This window comes from Pelobates fuscus, chromosome 8, assembly GCF_036172605.1.
Source record: "Pelobates fuscus isolate aPelFus1 chromosome 8, aPelFus1.pri, whole genome shotgun sequence".
Classification (NCBI taxonomy): domain Eukaryota; kingdom Metazoa; phylum Chordata; class Amphibia; order Anura; family Pelobatidae; genus Pelobates; species Pelobates fuscus.
In genome coordinates, this window is record NC_086324.1 from 120732074 (window position 1) to 120748743 (window position 16670).

At 40.7% G+C, this 16670-nt stretch overlaps 1 protein-coding gene across 1 annotated transcript in view; it reads right to left on the reverse strand.

Annotated features, from left to right (window-relative positions):
* Positions 1 to 13358, reverse strand: part of ARPC1B (actin related protein 2/3 complex subunit 1B) — a 41811-nt gene extending 28453 nt beyond the window's left edge. Inside the window, exons 1-2 of the mRNA XM_063430263.1 lie at positions 13215 to 13358; positions 7668 to 7733 (exon numbers count right to left, since the gene is read on the reverse strand). Of these exons, the coding sequence (XP_063286333.1) occupies positions 7668 to 7731 (64 nt within the window). The 5' untranslated portion in view covers positions 7732 to 7733; positions 13215 to 13358. The remainder of the gene's footprint in view (positions 1 to 7667; positions 7734 to 13214) is intronic.
* Positions 13359 to 16670: the final 3312 nt, after the last annotated feature.

Here is a 16670-nt window from a genome sequence, read left to right on the forward strand (position 1 = left end):
TCTCTGTGTATCACATTTGCTTTTCCAGACTTTAGATAATATCTTGTCAGTTACCAGCACAAGCTCAGATAAATCCATACTGAAGAGGCCTTCCTGCTGTTTGGATATTTGCAGTTTAGTGGACTTTACCACTAAGTAGACAAGTTTATTGTAAATAGGTACATTTACCTGTAATCTAGCCCCAAAGCAGACTACTCTTAAGCACTGCAGACCTACAACATATGCACGGCAATCACCACATTACGTCAATGAGAAGCATTGGTGGCATTCACCATCATCATTAAAGACTGGCAGGCACTAGAGGTGTATTCTTAGACACGTGTAAATATTACGGTTTCTCATTACTGTCTAAATAAAAGGACATGCGGCTTCCATTAGCTCTGTAGAACCAACGGAAATAGAAGAAAACCGCCCTGGTTGTCTGACCGACTACTGTGGAGGTGTTTCAGCAAAGTTTTATTAAAAATAAAAAAAAAAAGTGCTGATTTCTATGGAAATTGGCACTTTATAAATGGTTGCAATCACAGATATGACAGCTTCGAGACACACAAATCAGTTCATCCAGGTGAAGTGTTTTATGTGCCTGGATTGTTCCTTTAAGACTTCACTAATTTGTCCTACCAGGACAGCCTTGGAGGGAGAGTGTGGCTTTACTTCTCAGCATGTGTATGAAAAAGGATGTGCTTTTGAGCATTGAGCATTGTAAAACCAGGGCACAGCTATGACTAAGCTTACTTGTCTATTCAACCCTCCTCCAAACCATGACTAACCCATTTCCTGTTTAAAATAGCATTAACACCTTCAATACCAGAGAGATGCAGTGTAATAAATACACGAAAAAAGGGCCAGGATTACGCAAGAATCAAAATAAGGAGGGTATCTTTACTTAACAAAAACACTGTATTTATTTATTTTATCTCTTAATATAATTTTTACGCTATAATATATAATCTCTAAGATCCCCGCTAGTCATTATGGTGGAGCCGTTAAAAAAATAAAAATCATAAGTTTACTTTTTGAGAAAGATGAGATCAACTACATGTTAACAGGAGCATGTAATTTTGCCCACTTAGCTTTTATAACAAAACTATTTTTTTTTCCCAGTTAAAAGGCCATGACAGATGATATATATAATTTTTTTTTAATTGTATAATACATATATTTAACATGAGAGCAGGTAGATTAAATTGGTCTATACATTCCAGTGATAGTGTATCATTTTTCCTATAGAAAACTGCAGAGATTAACACATGCTCCTTAAGGTATGCATGTTTGTTATGTAAGACTCTCCCACACACAGATGTCCTTTGGTTTCTACATCAATGACTGCAGGTATTTGCTTCGTAAAAGCTTTGATTTTAGGGGTTCTTTATACTCCGTGTTATAATGCATTGAATGATGATGCCAAATACTTATCCCCTTGCTTCCAATTTGTGGATTATGGAAACAAAGTCACATACACTATATAGGTCCAAATACTTCTCTATATGAAGCATTTGATTGCAGCAGAGAACTTCAGTACATAGGAGGACCAAGCTTCCAAATGAAGACTACCCCAATGCTGAATTTAAAGTGAGCTTTAAAGACACTTTACTTATTAACAAAATATATCCGTATTGAATATATCTAAAATAGACACATGCATGCATTTAATTGTGCATTTTTCCTATGGGGGTATAAGTAAAAACAGTTTGCTAAAACTGCAGTTCTCTTGTCTTGCAGCCCTTGCAAGCCCTCCGCTTCTTCCACAGCCAAAGGTTTCTGTGGCTGTCCAATTACAGACGTCCACAGCCAAAAGTTTCTGTGGCTGTCCAATTACAGACGTCCACTGCCAAAAGTTTCTGTGGCTGTCCAATTACAGACGTCCACAGCCAAAAGTTTCTGTGGCTGTCCAATTACAGACGTCCACAGCCAAAAGTTTGTGGCTGTCCAATTACAGACGTCCACAGCCAAAAGTTTGTGGCTGTCCAATTACAGACGTCCACAGCCAAAAGTTTGTGGCTGTCCAATTACAGACGTCCACAGCCAAAAGTTTGTGGCTGTCCAATTACAGACATCCACAGCCAAAAGTTTGTGGCTGTCCAATTACAGACGTCCACAGCCAAAAGTTTGTGGCTGTCCAATTACAGACGTCCACAGCCAAAAGTTTGTGGCTGTCCAATTACAGACGTCCACAGCCAAAAGTTTGTGGCTGTCCAATTACAGACGTCCACAGCCAAAAGTTTGTGGCTGTCCAATTACAGACATCCACAGCCAAAAGTTTGTGGCTGTCCAATTACAGACGTCCACAGCCAAAAGTTTGTGGCTGTCCAATTACAGACGTCCACAGCCAAAAGTTTCTGTGGCTGTCCAATTACAGACATCCACAGCCAAAAGTTTGTGGCTGTCCAATTACAGACATCCACAGCCAAAAGTTTGTGGCTGTCCAATTACAGACGTCCACAGCCAAAAGTTTGTGGCTGTCCAATTACAGACGTCCACAGCCAAAAGTTTCTGTGGCTGTCCAATTACAGACGTCCACAGCCAAAAGTTTATGTGGCTGTCCAATTACAGACGTCCACTGCCAAAGGTTTCTGTGGCTGTCCAATTACAGACGTCCACAGCCAAAAGTTTCTGTGGCTGTCCAATTACAGCTGTCCACAGCCAAAAGTTTCTGTGGCAGTCCAATTACAAATCCTTTTGCAAGGCAGGTGCTATAAACAATTGCCTTTGTCTCTTTAGTTTAGCTCCATTTAATCAAAAAACCAGGATGTAACAAGATCAGTTGTCTGACAGCCAGGGAGGGGTGTGTAACAAGGATTATCGATCTATAAAAGCGCCAAATAGGGCTTTTTGTGAAGAAATAAAAAGGGGGGGGGGGGGGAACACACTCTTTGTGCAGGTGGTTTGAGTGTTCTTTTAATAATAAAAAATAAAAGTAAAAAAGGGTGGGTGGAGGAGGATGTGGAAAACCTAAAAATAAATAAAAAACACTGAATTAAAAAAAAAATATATATATAAAAATTTGTTGTTGTTTGTTTGTGGTGTTTTTTTTAAATTAGAGTTTTGAAATATATTGGGTACTGTGAGCTGTTGTTAAAGTAGTTATTCAGGAAGGAAGATATTAATGGGAAACAACGGAATTCATAGTTCCTGTAATTTGCCTAAAACTGTTCCAGCCGGAAAGCTAGTAAAGCAGATGACCCAAGACTCCTGCTGGTGTTTACATGGACACCCCCTAAGAACCACTGGTGATTCTAGGAATCTGTCCCTTAAAAAAAATATATATATTGGAATGCCCTTGCCAGACCATAAATGGGGTCTATGGAAGGTGCCCCATGCATCTTTTTCCTCATAACACAAGATGATTGCTACCATCAGCCACCCATTGCTAAAGATGGCACTTACATGGGAAGAAGTAGTCCTACGTTGTTACATATACATCTCTTTTGGTGACATTGGAATTTCAAAGATTAATTGTTTGAGAGCCATTTTAAAATATATACATTTGTACACGCACAAACACGCATTAGACTTTGTATTTAAAAAGCTTAGTAACAGACAATACATACATTGAGGACATACTAAATTCCATACGTTTGGCTGCTGACGTACTAGTTTTTAGAGATAAACAAAATGCTATACAAGGTTAATGACACAACGTCCAGTGAAAGACCAAAAGAATCCTACAGTGGAGTTGGTGGGGTTGCAGGGTATAAGGGCATAACCCTAGAGGAAATGTAAATAAAGAGAGAAAGAGACTGAACCAGGATTATAACGAAATTCTCCCAATTATCAGTCCCTATACCCTGAATGCAAGTTGTTCATGATTTTATGGCAGCAAATTGGCAGTATAGAACTTGAATGATATATATTGAAAAAAAAAATTTTTTTTATTAAAATCTCTCTTAGGGAACAAAGGAGAAGAAATAAAAGAACGGGACCGGAGCCTGACTGCCAGGCAGAGCAGACGCACACTTCATGAGTTCCTGCTATAACTCGACGAAAACGCATTTAAAAAGCCTATATTCAGGGCTCATTTACCGATACCTGGAAGCACTGGCACCCAGGGGACTCCGGGCAAGCGACATCAAATGCATCACAAGCACCTATACCGACAATAGCCCGAGAGCCCTGCTGCGGCCTGATGGCACCTGGACGGGGGAGAGGCGGCCAACCTCCCGACGTTCCGGCTTGACCAGCGGACCCACTGCACTCTGACCCGCCCCCCCCCCCCCGGACCGGTGGGGGATATCCCGGTCCACTCAAGGTGGAAGGATGAACACCTCAGGGGAACCAGAGAGTGAGGGCACCACACGACAGGGAACCCATGGCGCGACCAAGATGGCCGCCACGTGGAATACCAAGCCCGATGACCCGGACACTCCCTGGGAGGATCTATTCGAGGCCAGGTTTAATGCCATCTGCCACAACTTCTGGCTCCGCATGGCCCAACGAGCAACAGCTAAAACCTGCCTTTACACTGTGCAGAAGCCTACCCCTAAGAAGCATCTCTGCGAGCACAACAAGCAGAGAAGGAGACGGCATGAGAGCGGGCCGCACCAAGGCACCGCATGCAGAGCTACCACTATTGTACGCCCTCAGGGCCGACCTGGGAAGACGGCCAATCAGAGATTATCTCCAAGGCACCGACCACAACGCCCGAAGCCCGACCGCCGCTGGCGGCGGCGGCAGAACACCCGGGCTTCCAGAGGCGCCCGACAAAGGGGAGACCGGCCCAAAGAGGCACCCGAGTCTGTGGAACGCTGGTGCAGGCCTTTCCAGCACCTGGGGACTGGAGGGAGGCTTCTCAACAGAGACACCATAACGCCCGCTGGGGGAGGTCCCAACTACGAGGTCCCTTCGCACTCCGCATGGGCATTGGCTGACAGGGGACTCATCGACCTGCAGGACCAGCTCACGGACACTTTTGACCGTGAGACAGAACGTACCCAGATCACCGGCCGCACTACTCACGTTGCAGACAAACCCTGCATGTCCGCTACGGCAATATGATGGACTAGAGACTGCCATGACACACTTAAGGGCCTATTAAAACCCACTGTACAGTATTACTACTAGAGTACAGCAGGCCTGACGCTTTTGAATAGATCTACTTAGACCCGCAGACCACAGCTTAGGAATCCTCACTCACGCATGGCACACGCGACCACATAGCCTATTTGACTCCTATACTGTCACAATGTACACTAGGTCTGCCCTGGGGATGCTAACACTTAAAGGACCACTCTAGGCACCCAGACCACTTCAGCTTAATGAAATGGTCTGGGTGCCAGGTCCCTCTAGGATTAACCCTTTTTTTTTTTTTTTAAACATAGTAGTTTCAGAGAAACTGCTATGTTTATACTGAGGGTTAATCCAGCCTCCAAAACCTCTAGTGGCTGTCTCATTGACAGCCGCTAGAGGCGCTTGCGTGATTCTCACTGTGAAAATCACAGTGAGAGCACGCAAGCGTCCATAGGAAAGCATTGTAAATGCTTTCCTATGCGACCGGCTGAATGCGAGCGCGGCTCCTGCCGCGCATGCGCATTCAGCCGATGACGTCGCAAGGAAGAAGGAGAGGAGGAGGAAAGCTCCCCGCCCGGCGCTGGAAAAAGAGGTAAGTTTAACCCCTTCCTCTCTCCAGAGCCCGGCGGGAGGGGGACCCCGAGGGTGGGGGCACCCTCAGGGCACTATAGTGCCAGGAAAACGAGTATGTTTTCCTGGCACTATAGTGGTCCTTTAACTTGCCTAGGGCTATTGCCCAACCTCCGGCTAACCCACACGCTACCGCCATATATTTCATACCTTCTAACCCATCAAGCCTGTTGACCATCATCCTTTTATTTACACAACCTAAGCTGTGCTGACACTGCCCTCTAATGGTTACACGTCGTTACATAGCATAGCAAATTGTTATCAGCTTGCCTAGCATGTTTTGTACATATAAAAATGAGACAGATCTCCAAGAATTTAGAAACTGAATATATGTTTTCTAATTTAGCGTATGCACTAATTCCTTTGCTTCACGACTGAAATGTTCAGATCTGTATTAAGCCTGCGGTTACGATGCTTTGTTACTTTTACTACTGATCGCTCACCTTGTTGGTATAACTGTGCTACACTCTATTACTATAAAATGAGGCTGACACTCATAGGAAATGCTTTCTTGCGTTGTCTTGTTCCCACTCTGTACAAATTATGCATTCCCTACTCTTTACTCTGTACCCCGTATTATAAATGCCTCAATAAAAGAAAGATTAAAAAAAAAAATAGAAATAAAAGAACAGTGAAAATGTGTATATACAGTGAAAGAATACAATATATATAGATATAGGAATCATCTGTTATTTGCTGAATGTTCAGTACATCTTTGTAGAGAAGTTACTAGGTTTATCTATGAGATAGATAATATCAAAATGTGATTATATAATTTGTAATTTGTAACAATATCTCAGTGAACCTAGGCAACTATTCAGTGTATTGGAGAGAGAAGGAAGCTGGGTCGCTTTGTCAAATAAATAAATGTCACCCTATGGAAAAATTAGGGGGTATAGTCAAAAAATAAGGCTGATAGTAGGCACTAATCTGCTTTAGATTTCGTCAGAATAAATAGCCCATAATGCTATAGTGCCACAGACCTAAATGTAAGAATATAGAGAGGTCTATTGGATAAAACCTATATACCCCCTATTGCCAGAAGTTGGATCCCATTACTAAATATAAACATAGGATGCTGTGATGGCTATAGGTGACAAAAGGTACAAGCCTAAAAAGCAGCAGTCTGCAATAACTAGGTCTTAATATATCCTGATGTGAGGTCAGCAACATAAGGATCCTAAGTCCTAAGAATGTAGCAAACAATCTCTCTGAATGATACCATGCAAACACATTCACGTGTGTTTAAAAACTAAATTAAAAGGGACCGGTCATGCCCCAAACTACTTATGCTCTTTGAAAAGGAGCATGAAATTTATACATTGCCGTAGCAGGTTTGCTAACAAATGTATAAATTGGGAGAAAGATCTATCTAAAAATACATCTTCTCCCACCTCTCACTCAAGTCTTCGGTATAGACGCTATGCCGATGAACTGACTGATAAAAGAGAGCAGAAAAGACCTCCCACAGATGGTCCTTCTGCTCTCCCCTGCACTAAGGAAACCCCTTAGCCATCGCTGCTAGTTCTGGCTAGAGAGTAGAAGACCACTTCACTGCGTTCATAAGCCAGCATGCCAGGGCCACTGAGGAGGTTTGTCCTGCTATGTGAAGCAATCCATGAAATAAGGCCAGAGGTTGGTGTTACAAGAAGAAAAACTCCCACAACCTCAGAAGATGGCAGTGATGGAAGCGAGGTGCATGTAGTACATCTCAATAGTTTACACTGAATACAAAATGCATCTTTGTGATATATGATGTAAATATATTTCGGGTGATTTAAGGCAAGTTATGTTTTCATAGCAGGTTCACTTTAACAATATTTACATCAATTTTACATCTTTGCACGTATATAGATTCTATATCAATTTAGTATATAAAATCACACTTCCGGATAATCAATAGATTCTTGTTTGTTTTTGCTCACTGCATGCGTTTTATATCGCAGTGATCTTTAAATGTTACATGTTGATTTCAATCAATGTAACAGTTTATCAGTGAAGAAAAGAAGGATTTAAGAAAGACTACTCACGTGTTCCATCTTTATTCCACGCATGACAGCTGATTGGTTCCAAGAGAAAGCTGTGGAAAGACATATCTGCAAGACAGTAATAGAATAGATTAAAGCCAATAGATGCAGAGTTTGCAACCTCCTCTCCATCCCAACATTTATATTCTACATCAGGGTGGTGAAGAAATATCCCATATAGCTTTAAGTCCCATGATGCTTTGCCAGCTGTATTGCCGTAGTATACAAGGCCCATAATACCTGTTCAACTTTCTTTTGTTTTTTTGGAATATATATATATATATATATATATATATATATATATATATATATATATACACATATACACATATACCCTCTCCCCCCCCCACCTCTTAAACTTTGCACTTGACATCTCCCAAAATTTTCACCCTGGTGCTAAACCCCAGCCAAATCAACTTAATAAGAGAGAACTCCGAGGCCTTCCTAATGTGTTAATGGCTTTATTGTGAAAAGCAGGTCAATTGTTGCCAAAGATACAAGCAACATTTCACTCATCTAAACTGGGACTTTTTTCAAGACAATGTGCAGCAAACAAATGCAATGTCTAGCTTTGCCATCAACAGGTAAGTGTACACCAGAGGAAAGGAGGATGAAAAAAAAAAAAGATTTGAAGAAAAAAAAAAAGGCTGTGTCCAAATCAGAGATCCGGACCAACCGGTCTGGGGGAGAGTGAAATGAACCCTTACAAGACATCACCAACAGCCAAAAAAGCTGGAAGCAAGATGTGCATTAAGTGTCTAAAGTGAGAGAACCAGACAAACCAGTCCTAAAGTAAAGTCAAATTAACCCCTGCAACTATACAACGCATTACAGACAGCCAAAACGTTGGAGAAAATTGCACAGAAAGTAAAATAAGGCTCCAAAGCTCATATAAAGATAAAAAGCATAGTGTAGAATATAGCACTAATAGCACTCTTATCGTGCAAGTATGATGGCCATTTTCAATTTAACACACTATGACTCCTGTTGAGACTGTCATACTATCTAAAGGGTTGTCCTTTGTGGCCACCTGTAGCCTAGATGCATTTAAATGGAATTTTGTACATTCTAAACCCTGTCGATAGACTCCTTGAAATGTTTGGGCACCATTCTGATCGACTTCTGTAAGGTCAGACAGCTTGCCTGCACACACTGCTGATAAATGTCCCCACAGTAAGATTTCTCAGGCAGAGAGAGCCATTAAGGATCCTACTTTGATGATAAGGGCAGCGTTATTGATCTCATGAATTACGATGACTATCAGAATGACTCAGTGACAGAGACATATTTCCCTCACTTTCCAACCCTATGGAGACCTCCAGTACCATTATCAAAGCTACCATTGACAGAGGTCTGGAAGCCTCATACATTACCTATTGTGAAGCAAAATTTTTCATTTGAGAAACATTCCATGTGTCCCATCTTAACTTACTCTCCTCAAAATTCAAAAAGACCTCCAAGTAGATCCATCATGTCAGCCATGGATGAGCTCCTAGAACACATTAGCAAGCAGTTGAATGGTCTTTATAATGCACCAATGCTGGCTTTGCCTACATGTGAGAAGGACATCTCTGACGTTATGTTTTGCGCTTTAAAGACATTCTTTTGGACTGTGATGTTTTCCTTGTAACTCTTGATGTGAAGCGTTAACATACATACCATTATTTCCCACGTAGAGGACAATGAACTACAAGGGACCTCCAATTGAGTTCAATCTGGAGATGTGTTACTAGACACTAACCATGAAACATTTCAGATTCTAGAACAAATATTATATTCAGAAGATGGGCGCTGCAACTAGATCAGAAATAAAGAAAAAGAAGAACAGATTCCGAGAGAGGAAGAGAAGAGGAAACAATAAGAGAAAGGTAAGTTTGACAAGACAGTGCCACTTTAATTCAGCATGAGATGGGGAGTTCCATTAAGACAACTATATACCTGATTGGATTTTTAATCATGATTGACCTTCTCTATTTTGTGCTTTTAAAAATTGGATGAGATGAAACAAAATAAGATGTTTCTGACATTTACATTCCTTATATGTACTGCATATATAAAAAAGAGACTCCATTAATAAATATTGGAGATTGCTGCAATGTGATAATTTACCTACCTAAGGTTTTGGAAATGTCGCATAATCAGTTATAAATGAAACGGAACTTTGAAAAATCTTTTGGGACGGACTAATCCTGTACATTGCTGCAGGAAGCCCACTCTATTCATTAAAAATGGATGGGTCAAGTGCAGTGGTTGTGTTACGTGTAGCCACACGATCAGTGGTACCTCATTTTCACACCCTCACAGTGGCAAACGCATCCCCATTCAACATTATATTTTGTGTGCCAAAGACCATGTAACATCCCTAATTACATGTCCCTGTGGTTGATCTTATGAAGGAAAGATTGATTTAAAATTTAGAAAATCGGATCAGAGGTCATCGATCTGCTATAACGACAGCATTCTGTGACCAACGTATGGACATTCAAGTGGCTAAACATTTTTTGTCAGTCCAACACAGACTACCATTGAGATTCATGGCCATTGATCATATCCCCCCTACTACCTCAATACATGGGGGAAACAGATCCAAACTACTTTTGCAAAAAGAAGCCTATTGGATATATTCCTTTGGCACAGTGGCTCCAAAAGGATTAAATGAAAATGTTGTATATCTCATGTTCCTATAAAACTCTACGTATAATGGTTAATCTATTTCTCTTTCAAAAATTATTTTAGGATCTTACGCTAGCCCTGTATATGCATATTAATTTTATTAACAAAATGTTAAAGGTTTGTTAAACAAAAATCTGCACACCAGTCAAGCCGTAAGATCTGCAGTGATGTTACTACTGCATATATTTATGTGTGATATACATGTTGTATTTTTTGTAATATTATATCCTATTGTAACAATGCAATGGTTTCTGGACCCAGGACATACTTGAAAACAAGAGAAATCTCAATGTATCCATCCTGGTAAAATATTTTATAAATAAATAAAAATCCACTAAGTATTGCTAAAACATGCACATCTCAATTCACAAACTGTAATGTAAAGCTCTGGGTCACATATGTATATAGTGCCAAATCATCAGAAAACTCAATGCTTTAGCTTAACTAAATTCTTCTAAAAAGTCCAACCTCCTTCCAGAGAACTTTAACATACCAGATGTACTTTTATTTAGTTAGCTCTATAAAATCATTATGGCATTCAGTTATATTCTTTCCCCAGACAGTTTCTGCCATGATGTAAAGTTTCATTAAATCCCCAGAGCAACGAAATAATAAAAAAAAAAAAAAAAAAAAAAATTGATTTCACATTTAAAAGTTATCTTAATGTCTTTTTTGAATTATATAAAGCAGAAGTGAATTTGTTTTACCATACATGTGTCTATTTAAGGACAAATAGTGTAAAGGCATATGCAGAAGTTGGTGGTTGTGTATGATGACTCATCTAACCTCTTCCTGCTTTTGAAACATTTCTGAGCTCCAATGCATTTTGTGGTGAACATGTTAAAATATTTGTTGCCAGCCCTAGACACTTAAAAATGTATCTCATCTCTCGCAACAATTCAAGTGATATAACAATCTCTTTTAATTTACTTGCCCTGGTCAATGGATCTCACCTAAAATGCAGACTCAAATTGTATGAATGCTCTTGCAATACTACGGTATTGTATGTGAAGACCAATCATACAGATTTGAGCTAAACTTAAAAAAACAAAAAACTTGCATAAAATAAGAATGTAATTTCTATGCAACATTATGCTTCATTATATAGATGTTCTTTTTGCCAAATAATTTTGTAAGCACAACTTTCTAGTGTATAAAGACCATGTAAAGCTGAAATAAGCAGCACTACAAAATTACTCTTGTGCTTTTATACCGTTTTAGAAGGCCTGTAGTGGGCAGGGACTTTGACCTACCACGTCCCACGTGGTTTTGCTGCCAAACTAAGCTCTGTCACCCAGATTCAGGAGACTCCACTACTAAATGAAAAATCACAATACAATATATATGTCTGCCATGCCCATATGCAAGACCTGTCCTTCGCTCATCTAATATCAGACCTGCTTGAGTGGGCAACTCTGAGGACTGAAAGTAGCCAGTCTAGTTCAAGGGACAGGCTGAACACAGTAACCATTACAGATTGCTGTTTGTGGCTGCCATTCTCAGTCTTTGAGGTTTAAAAAAAATAAAATAAAAAAAAAAAAAAACCTGGGGGGGCCTTGGCCTCTCTGCAGCTGATAAGTCAGAGGAGATATGGGAAGGACACACTTGGCTGGCTGTGCATGTGTGAGAAACAAGTTCCTTTAACCTCTTAAGGACCAAAATTCTGGAATAAAAGGGAATCATGACATGTCACATATGTGTGTGTCCTTAAGGGGTTAAGAATGAGGTCCTTTGGTATCAAAGTAGCATCATTGCACTGTTGCTAACCTATCTAATTAGGTAAGATATATATATTTATATTCGGCTAAACAACTGCTAAAACAGCTTAAGACAAATGCAGAAATATCTCCAGATTCTAGAATTAGTCAATTTCCTTTGTTGTCTGTGTTTTTGTCATTTGCTGTTTGTAGGGTAATTTAATTGCTACTTCCTCCTAAAACCTGTACTGCAAGCCCACATGTCACATAGTAGCTTTCCTAATTTTCTAGCATTGTTTAATGGAATCGATCAATTGTTCCAGTCATTGCAAAATTCTGGCTGACAGTTGATCTGAGTGCTCTAGGGAAAAAATCTAAACAGATGTACACACCCTGACATTTAAGGTGGCCAGAGAGGCAGTACTGTCCTAGTTTACACTGACTGAATCAGTAAAAAGGTTATTCTGAAAAGGCAAGACAGATCATCCAACAATGAGAGAGAACTACAAATTACAAGAGTTTACTACAGACAAATAATTTCAGAACTAAAACTCCCATGATGCTTTGCCACATTAAGGATAAAGTAATAACTTAAAGCTTTCATAATGCAATTAGGCAGTTCATTGGACACAATGACAAAACCCATACAATAGCATAGAAAGTCACCCATTGAGCCATCACAAAGACATTGGTCTACATAGGATTGCTCAATATTAAGGGTTTATTCACTAAACTTCAAAAAGAAACAATTTGAAATATGAATGAAAAGAAAACCAGCCTATAGTGGATATGTTAACAGTCTCAGGCTTTGTAATAGTCACATTTTGACTACAGTTGCCTAAATTTTACAAATTGGATTTCAATTTTCTTTAATTAGGGATTCAGTGAATACCCAATGTTAGTATTCTGTAATTATGCTGGAGATATTGAGAAAGAAAAAAAAAAGGGATCACATGGATTAGAGTCTGATACGGACAACAAATCTCACCACACGTTTGTTTTAGGAAGACAAATATTGCACCAATACCGTAATATGCTGGGGGGTCTTCAATTAGTGTTAAAGGGAATGTCTGCTAAAGTCTCAAAAGTCTAATAAGACCCTTCCCTTGTGAGCCTGTATACGAGTATAGATTTCCAGTTCTCATCGCTGATAATGTTTACGACAATAAATATCACTCACCTGTAGCTCCCTGGGGCCTTCAGGTATAATAATGAGCTGCAATCTGTGGACTCTGAGCAGTCTACACGGATGCAGCCACTGGCTCAGTAACTGAATGCAATGAGTGTCAGAGTTTCTCAGAACTTCCCTTTTCCTCTGAGATATGCAACCACTTCCTTGATTGAGGGCGGAGGGACCTAGCTCAGTGCTTAAAGCACAGAAAAAGGGAGAAACTCGCTGAATGTAAATGCATCAGCCCGCCCTCCCTTCTCCTTGCCTGTGTGTGCTACGCTGACGTTCACATAGGGTCACACATCTGGAGGCGCTTGACATGTCCAATATTTTCCAGACTGCTGCAATCAGAGAGGCCTTTGTGCTGTCTGCAAAGAGAGGGGGCACTTGGTCCTGCTGGGGAACTGGCTTACAAACAGTTTTCATCCATCAGAACATGCAATTCTTATCCTGTTGTCACGGGATTCTAAAGAACCATATTCCACATTACTTTTCATAGTTCGTCACTAAAGTGTTAATTGGCTGGAATTCAATGTGAAATACATTTTGGGGTACAATATAGCAAACAGCTATGTTTTAGGATTGAAAAGTAAACTAGTTCCCTCATGGGGAGCTAGCAAATGTGTGTAGGAAGAACCATAAAGGGGGTAACCCTCACAGAAATGTGAAAACTAAAGAACAAGTAGCCCCAGGGAAAAAAATCTCAAGGGGTACAAAAAAGGAAGTCCCTGGGGGATCTGTTTTGTGAATTGTTAAAGGAACACTATAGTCACCTAAATTACTTTAGCTAAATAAAGCAGTTTTAGTGTATAGATCATTCCCCTAAAATGTCACTGCTCAATTCATTGTCATTTAGGAGTTAAATCACTTTGTTTCTGTTTATGCAGCCCTAGCCACACCTCCCCTGGATATCATACAGAGCCTGCATGAAAAAAAAACCTGGTTTCAAACAGATGTAATTAACCTTAAATAATTGTATCTCAATCTCTAAATTGAACTTTAATCACATACAGGAGGCTCTTGCAGGGTCTAGCAAGCTATTAACATAGCAGGGGATAAGAACATCTCAATTAAACAGAATTTTAATGGCATACCCTCAGGTATGCCAAGAGGGTGTACTTGGTGTTCTAACTGGGCTTAACAGGCTATATGGATACGTTGTTCAGTAGCGCGAACAGATAACAGGAACGTCTGTGCAGTATACAATACACGATTTAGTGCCTCATTTTGCTAAGTTTTGGTGTGTCAGTTAATGGTAGCATATGCAGCCGGACTGGGATTGATAGCGTAGATAGGCATCAGCTGCATATTAACAGGCAGGTAGCCCTCCCATATTTGGCTCTCACCGGTTGTGTAGCGTTAAGGTTGCAGCCCGATTAGCCTAGTGTTATGGTAACTCATGGTGGTATTAAGCACTAGGAGGTATGTGGGTTGTGAGTTTACCTTATTAACACAAATACAGTTAGTCTAGTGACAGCAGTAAGCAGAATTCAAGATATCACTGTTTAGTACGGGCTAAGGGGTTTGCATGCATGACTGAACACAGTGAAAAGACATATGTTGGTTCGTTTAGGCAGAAAACACAGTATGCATGATAATTACATAGATGAGTTAAGTCCCGTCTGTTTCTGCATGTTGCCCAGAGGAGAATGCCTGCTGTGCCCTGTTGTGTACGGGCCCTGCCCGCTGAGCCCTGGATTGTGTGCAGCCAGGCAATCAGACAGTTCAAAGCAGTCCACAGGCTTTTACCTGTTGGCAGTGGCGAGGGTTTGTGGCCCAAAACCTGGGTAAGCGTTTCGTGGTTCCGTCTCTCGGGTTTAGGATTTCCCAACGTTGTGGTGGTACCGCTACCATGGGCTACCAGCCTTCAGCCTGAGGCCTTAACAGGCGCTCGTGCCCTTTCGCCATTGATCCCTTCAGCAGGATCGTGGGCCCTGGGTTCTGCCGGATCGCGGTCTTCTCCCAGGGAGTATGGCAGGCTGCAGAGGAGTTCCTCTAGGTGAGCACCCAGCCCAGAAGAAGGGCGATCGGTCCCATGGGTGGTTCCGTCCATATGGGTTGAGCGATGTGCCGGGTCTTGCTGCTGATGTGTCTCCGGGTTCGGGTGCTGCTGTACTGTGTGGGTCCCAACACGTTTGCAGTCAGTTCCCGTCCGCCATCTGCCTCAGGATCTGCAGATCGGTCCCCGCACACGTGGCCTCCGCCATCTTGGCTGTTTGACTAACACTTTTAACCGTTATTATTATTATGGTGTCAATGCCACAACACGTTCGGTTGCTATAGTCCAACCACGGGTACCTAAATAGGTACTTCTAATGTCAAGACATTAAGTTTTGCATGCCAATTCTCGAGACAGACATGAAGGACAGAGTGCAAGACAAATAGGGCTTTCATATAATGAAACATATATTTTTAAAATCTGTTTTATTATGAAACAAAGGTAGAAAAGCACATGATTTCACAGTGTTCTCTATAATATTGTATTATAATATTTTAAAAGAAAAGGCAGTGTTTACATAACTGGCTCGTTACACGACCAGTAGAGGTGCTTTCTGTGTCAGTACTGCACAATGTGCAGCATTGGCATTCAGCGTGACACTGAACTTTCCCCATAGAGATGCATTGATTCAATGCATCTCTATGAGGAGGAACTTATTGCCACAGCGTGGCAATTTTTCCAGTTTAGCTATTTTAGTCTTGAATATTAAAGTAATTTTAAATTTCCACAATTCTCACTTTAGTGAATAACTCTGTTTGTATTCTTCAAGTGTGTAATTCTCAAATGCATTTTTTTTTGTCCTTCCTGTTCTCGAGATGGATTGTAAACTTAGTCTGTAAGGCTAGTGTCCTCCTTGAATCAATGCTTTCCTATGGGGAAATATCTGAACCTAGAGGTCCTCATTCAAAGCGTGAGGACTTCCAGCGTCATATACCGGACTAAAGGTCTATTTAAACCAGGAAGCAACTAAGACTAAGAGCTGGCCACGGTGCAAAAGAGACACAACACCCAGACCACTTCAATGAGCTGAAGTGGTCTGGGGTTCTACAGTGTCCCTTTAACTCGCAACCCTCAGATATCAGCATCTGCTAGCTGAAATATTTTGCACGTGTACACAGTAGAGAGGGCTCTGTAAGTACTCAGCACTACCAGGTTTTTTTTTGCTTAAGTTAGAATTAACAGAAATTAAAAGACCAACATACCTGAGCTGGAAGTATAGCTGACTTAGAGAATATTTTCAGTTCAGCTATTTTTACTCTAAATGTTTAATTCTGTGAATTTCTGACAATTTTCACTATAGTGAATAAAACTGTTACTGTAAGTAACTATAAATGATCACAGAGTAAGAGGATATATCATCCTCTACTGAAAAACTGAAAAATACCTAGACTGATGGTGTCCCTTGAAGACTGTATTGACAGCCAAATCTCCTTGGGTTTAATGAATGTAATGTGTCTTTGGTAATC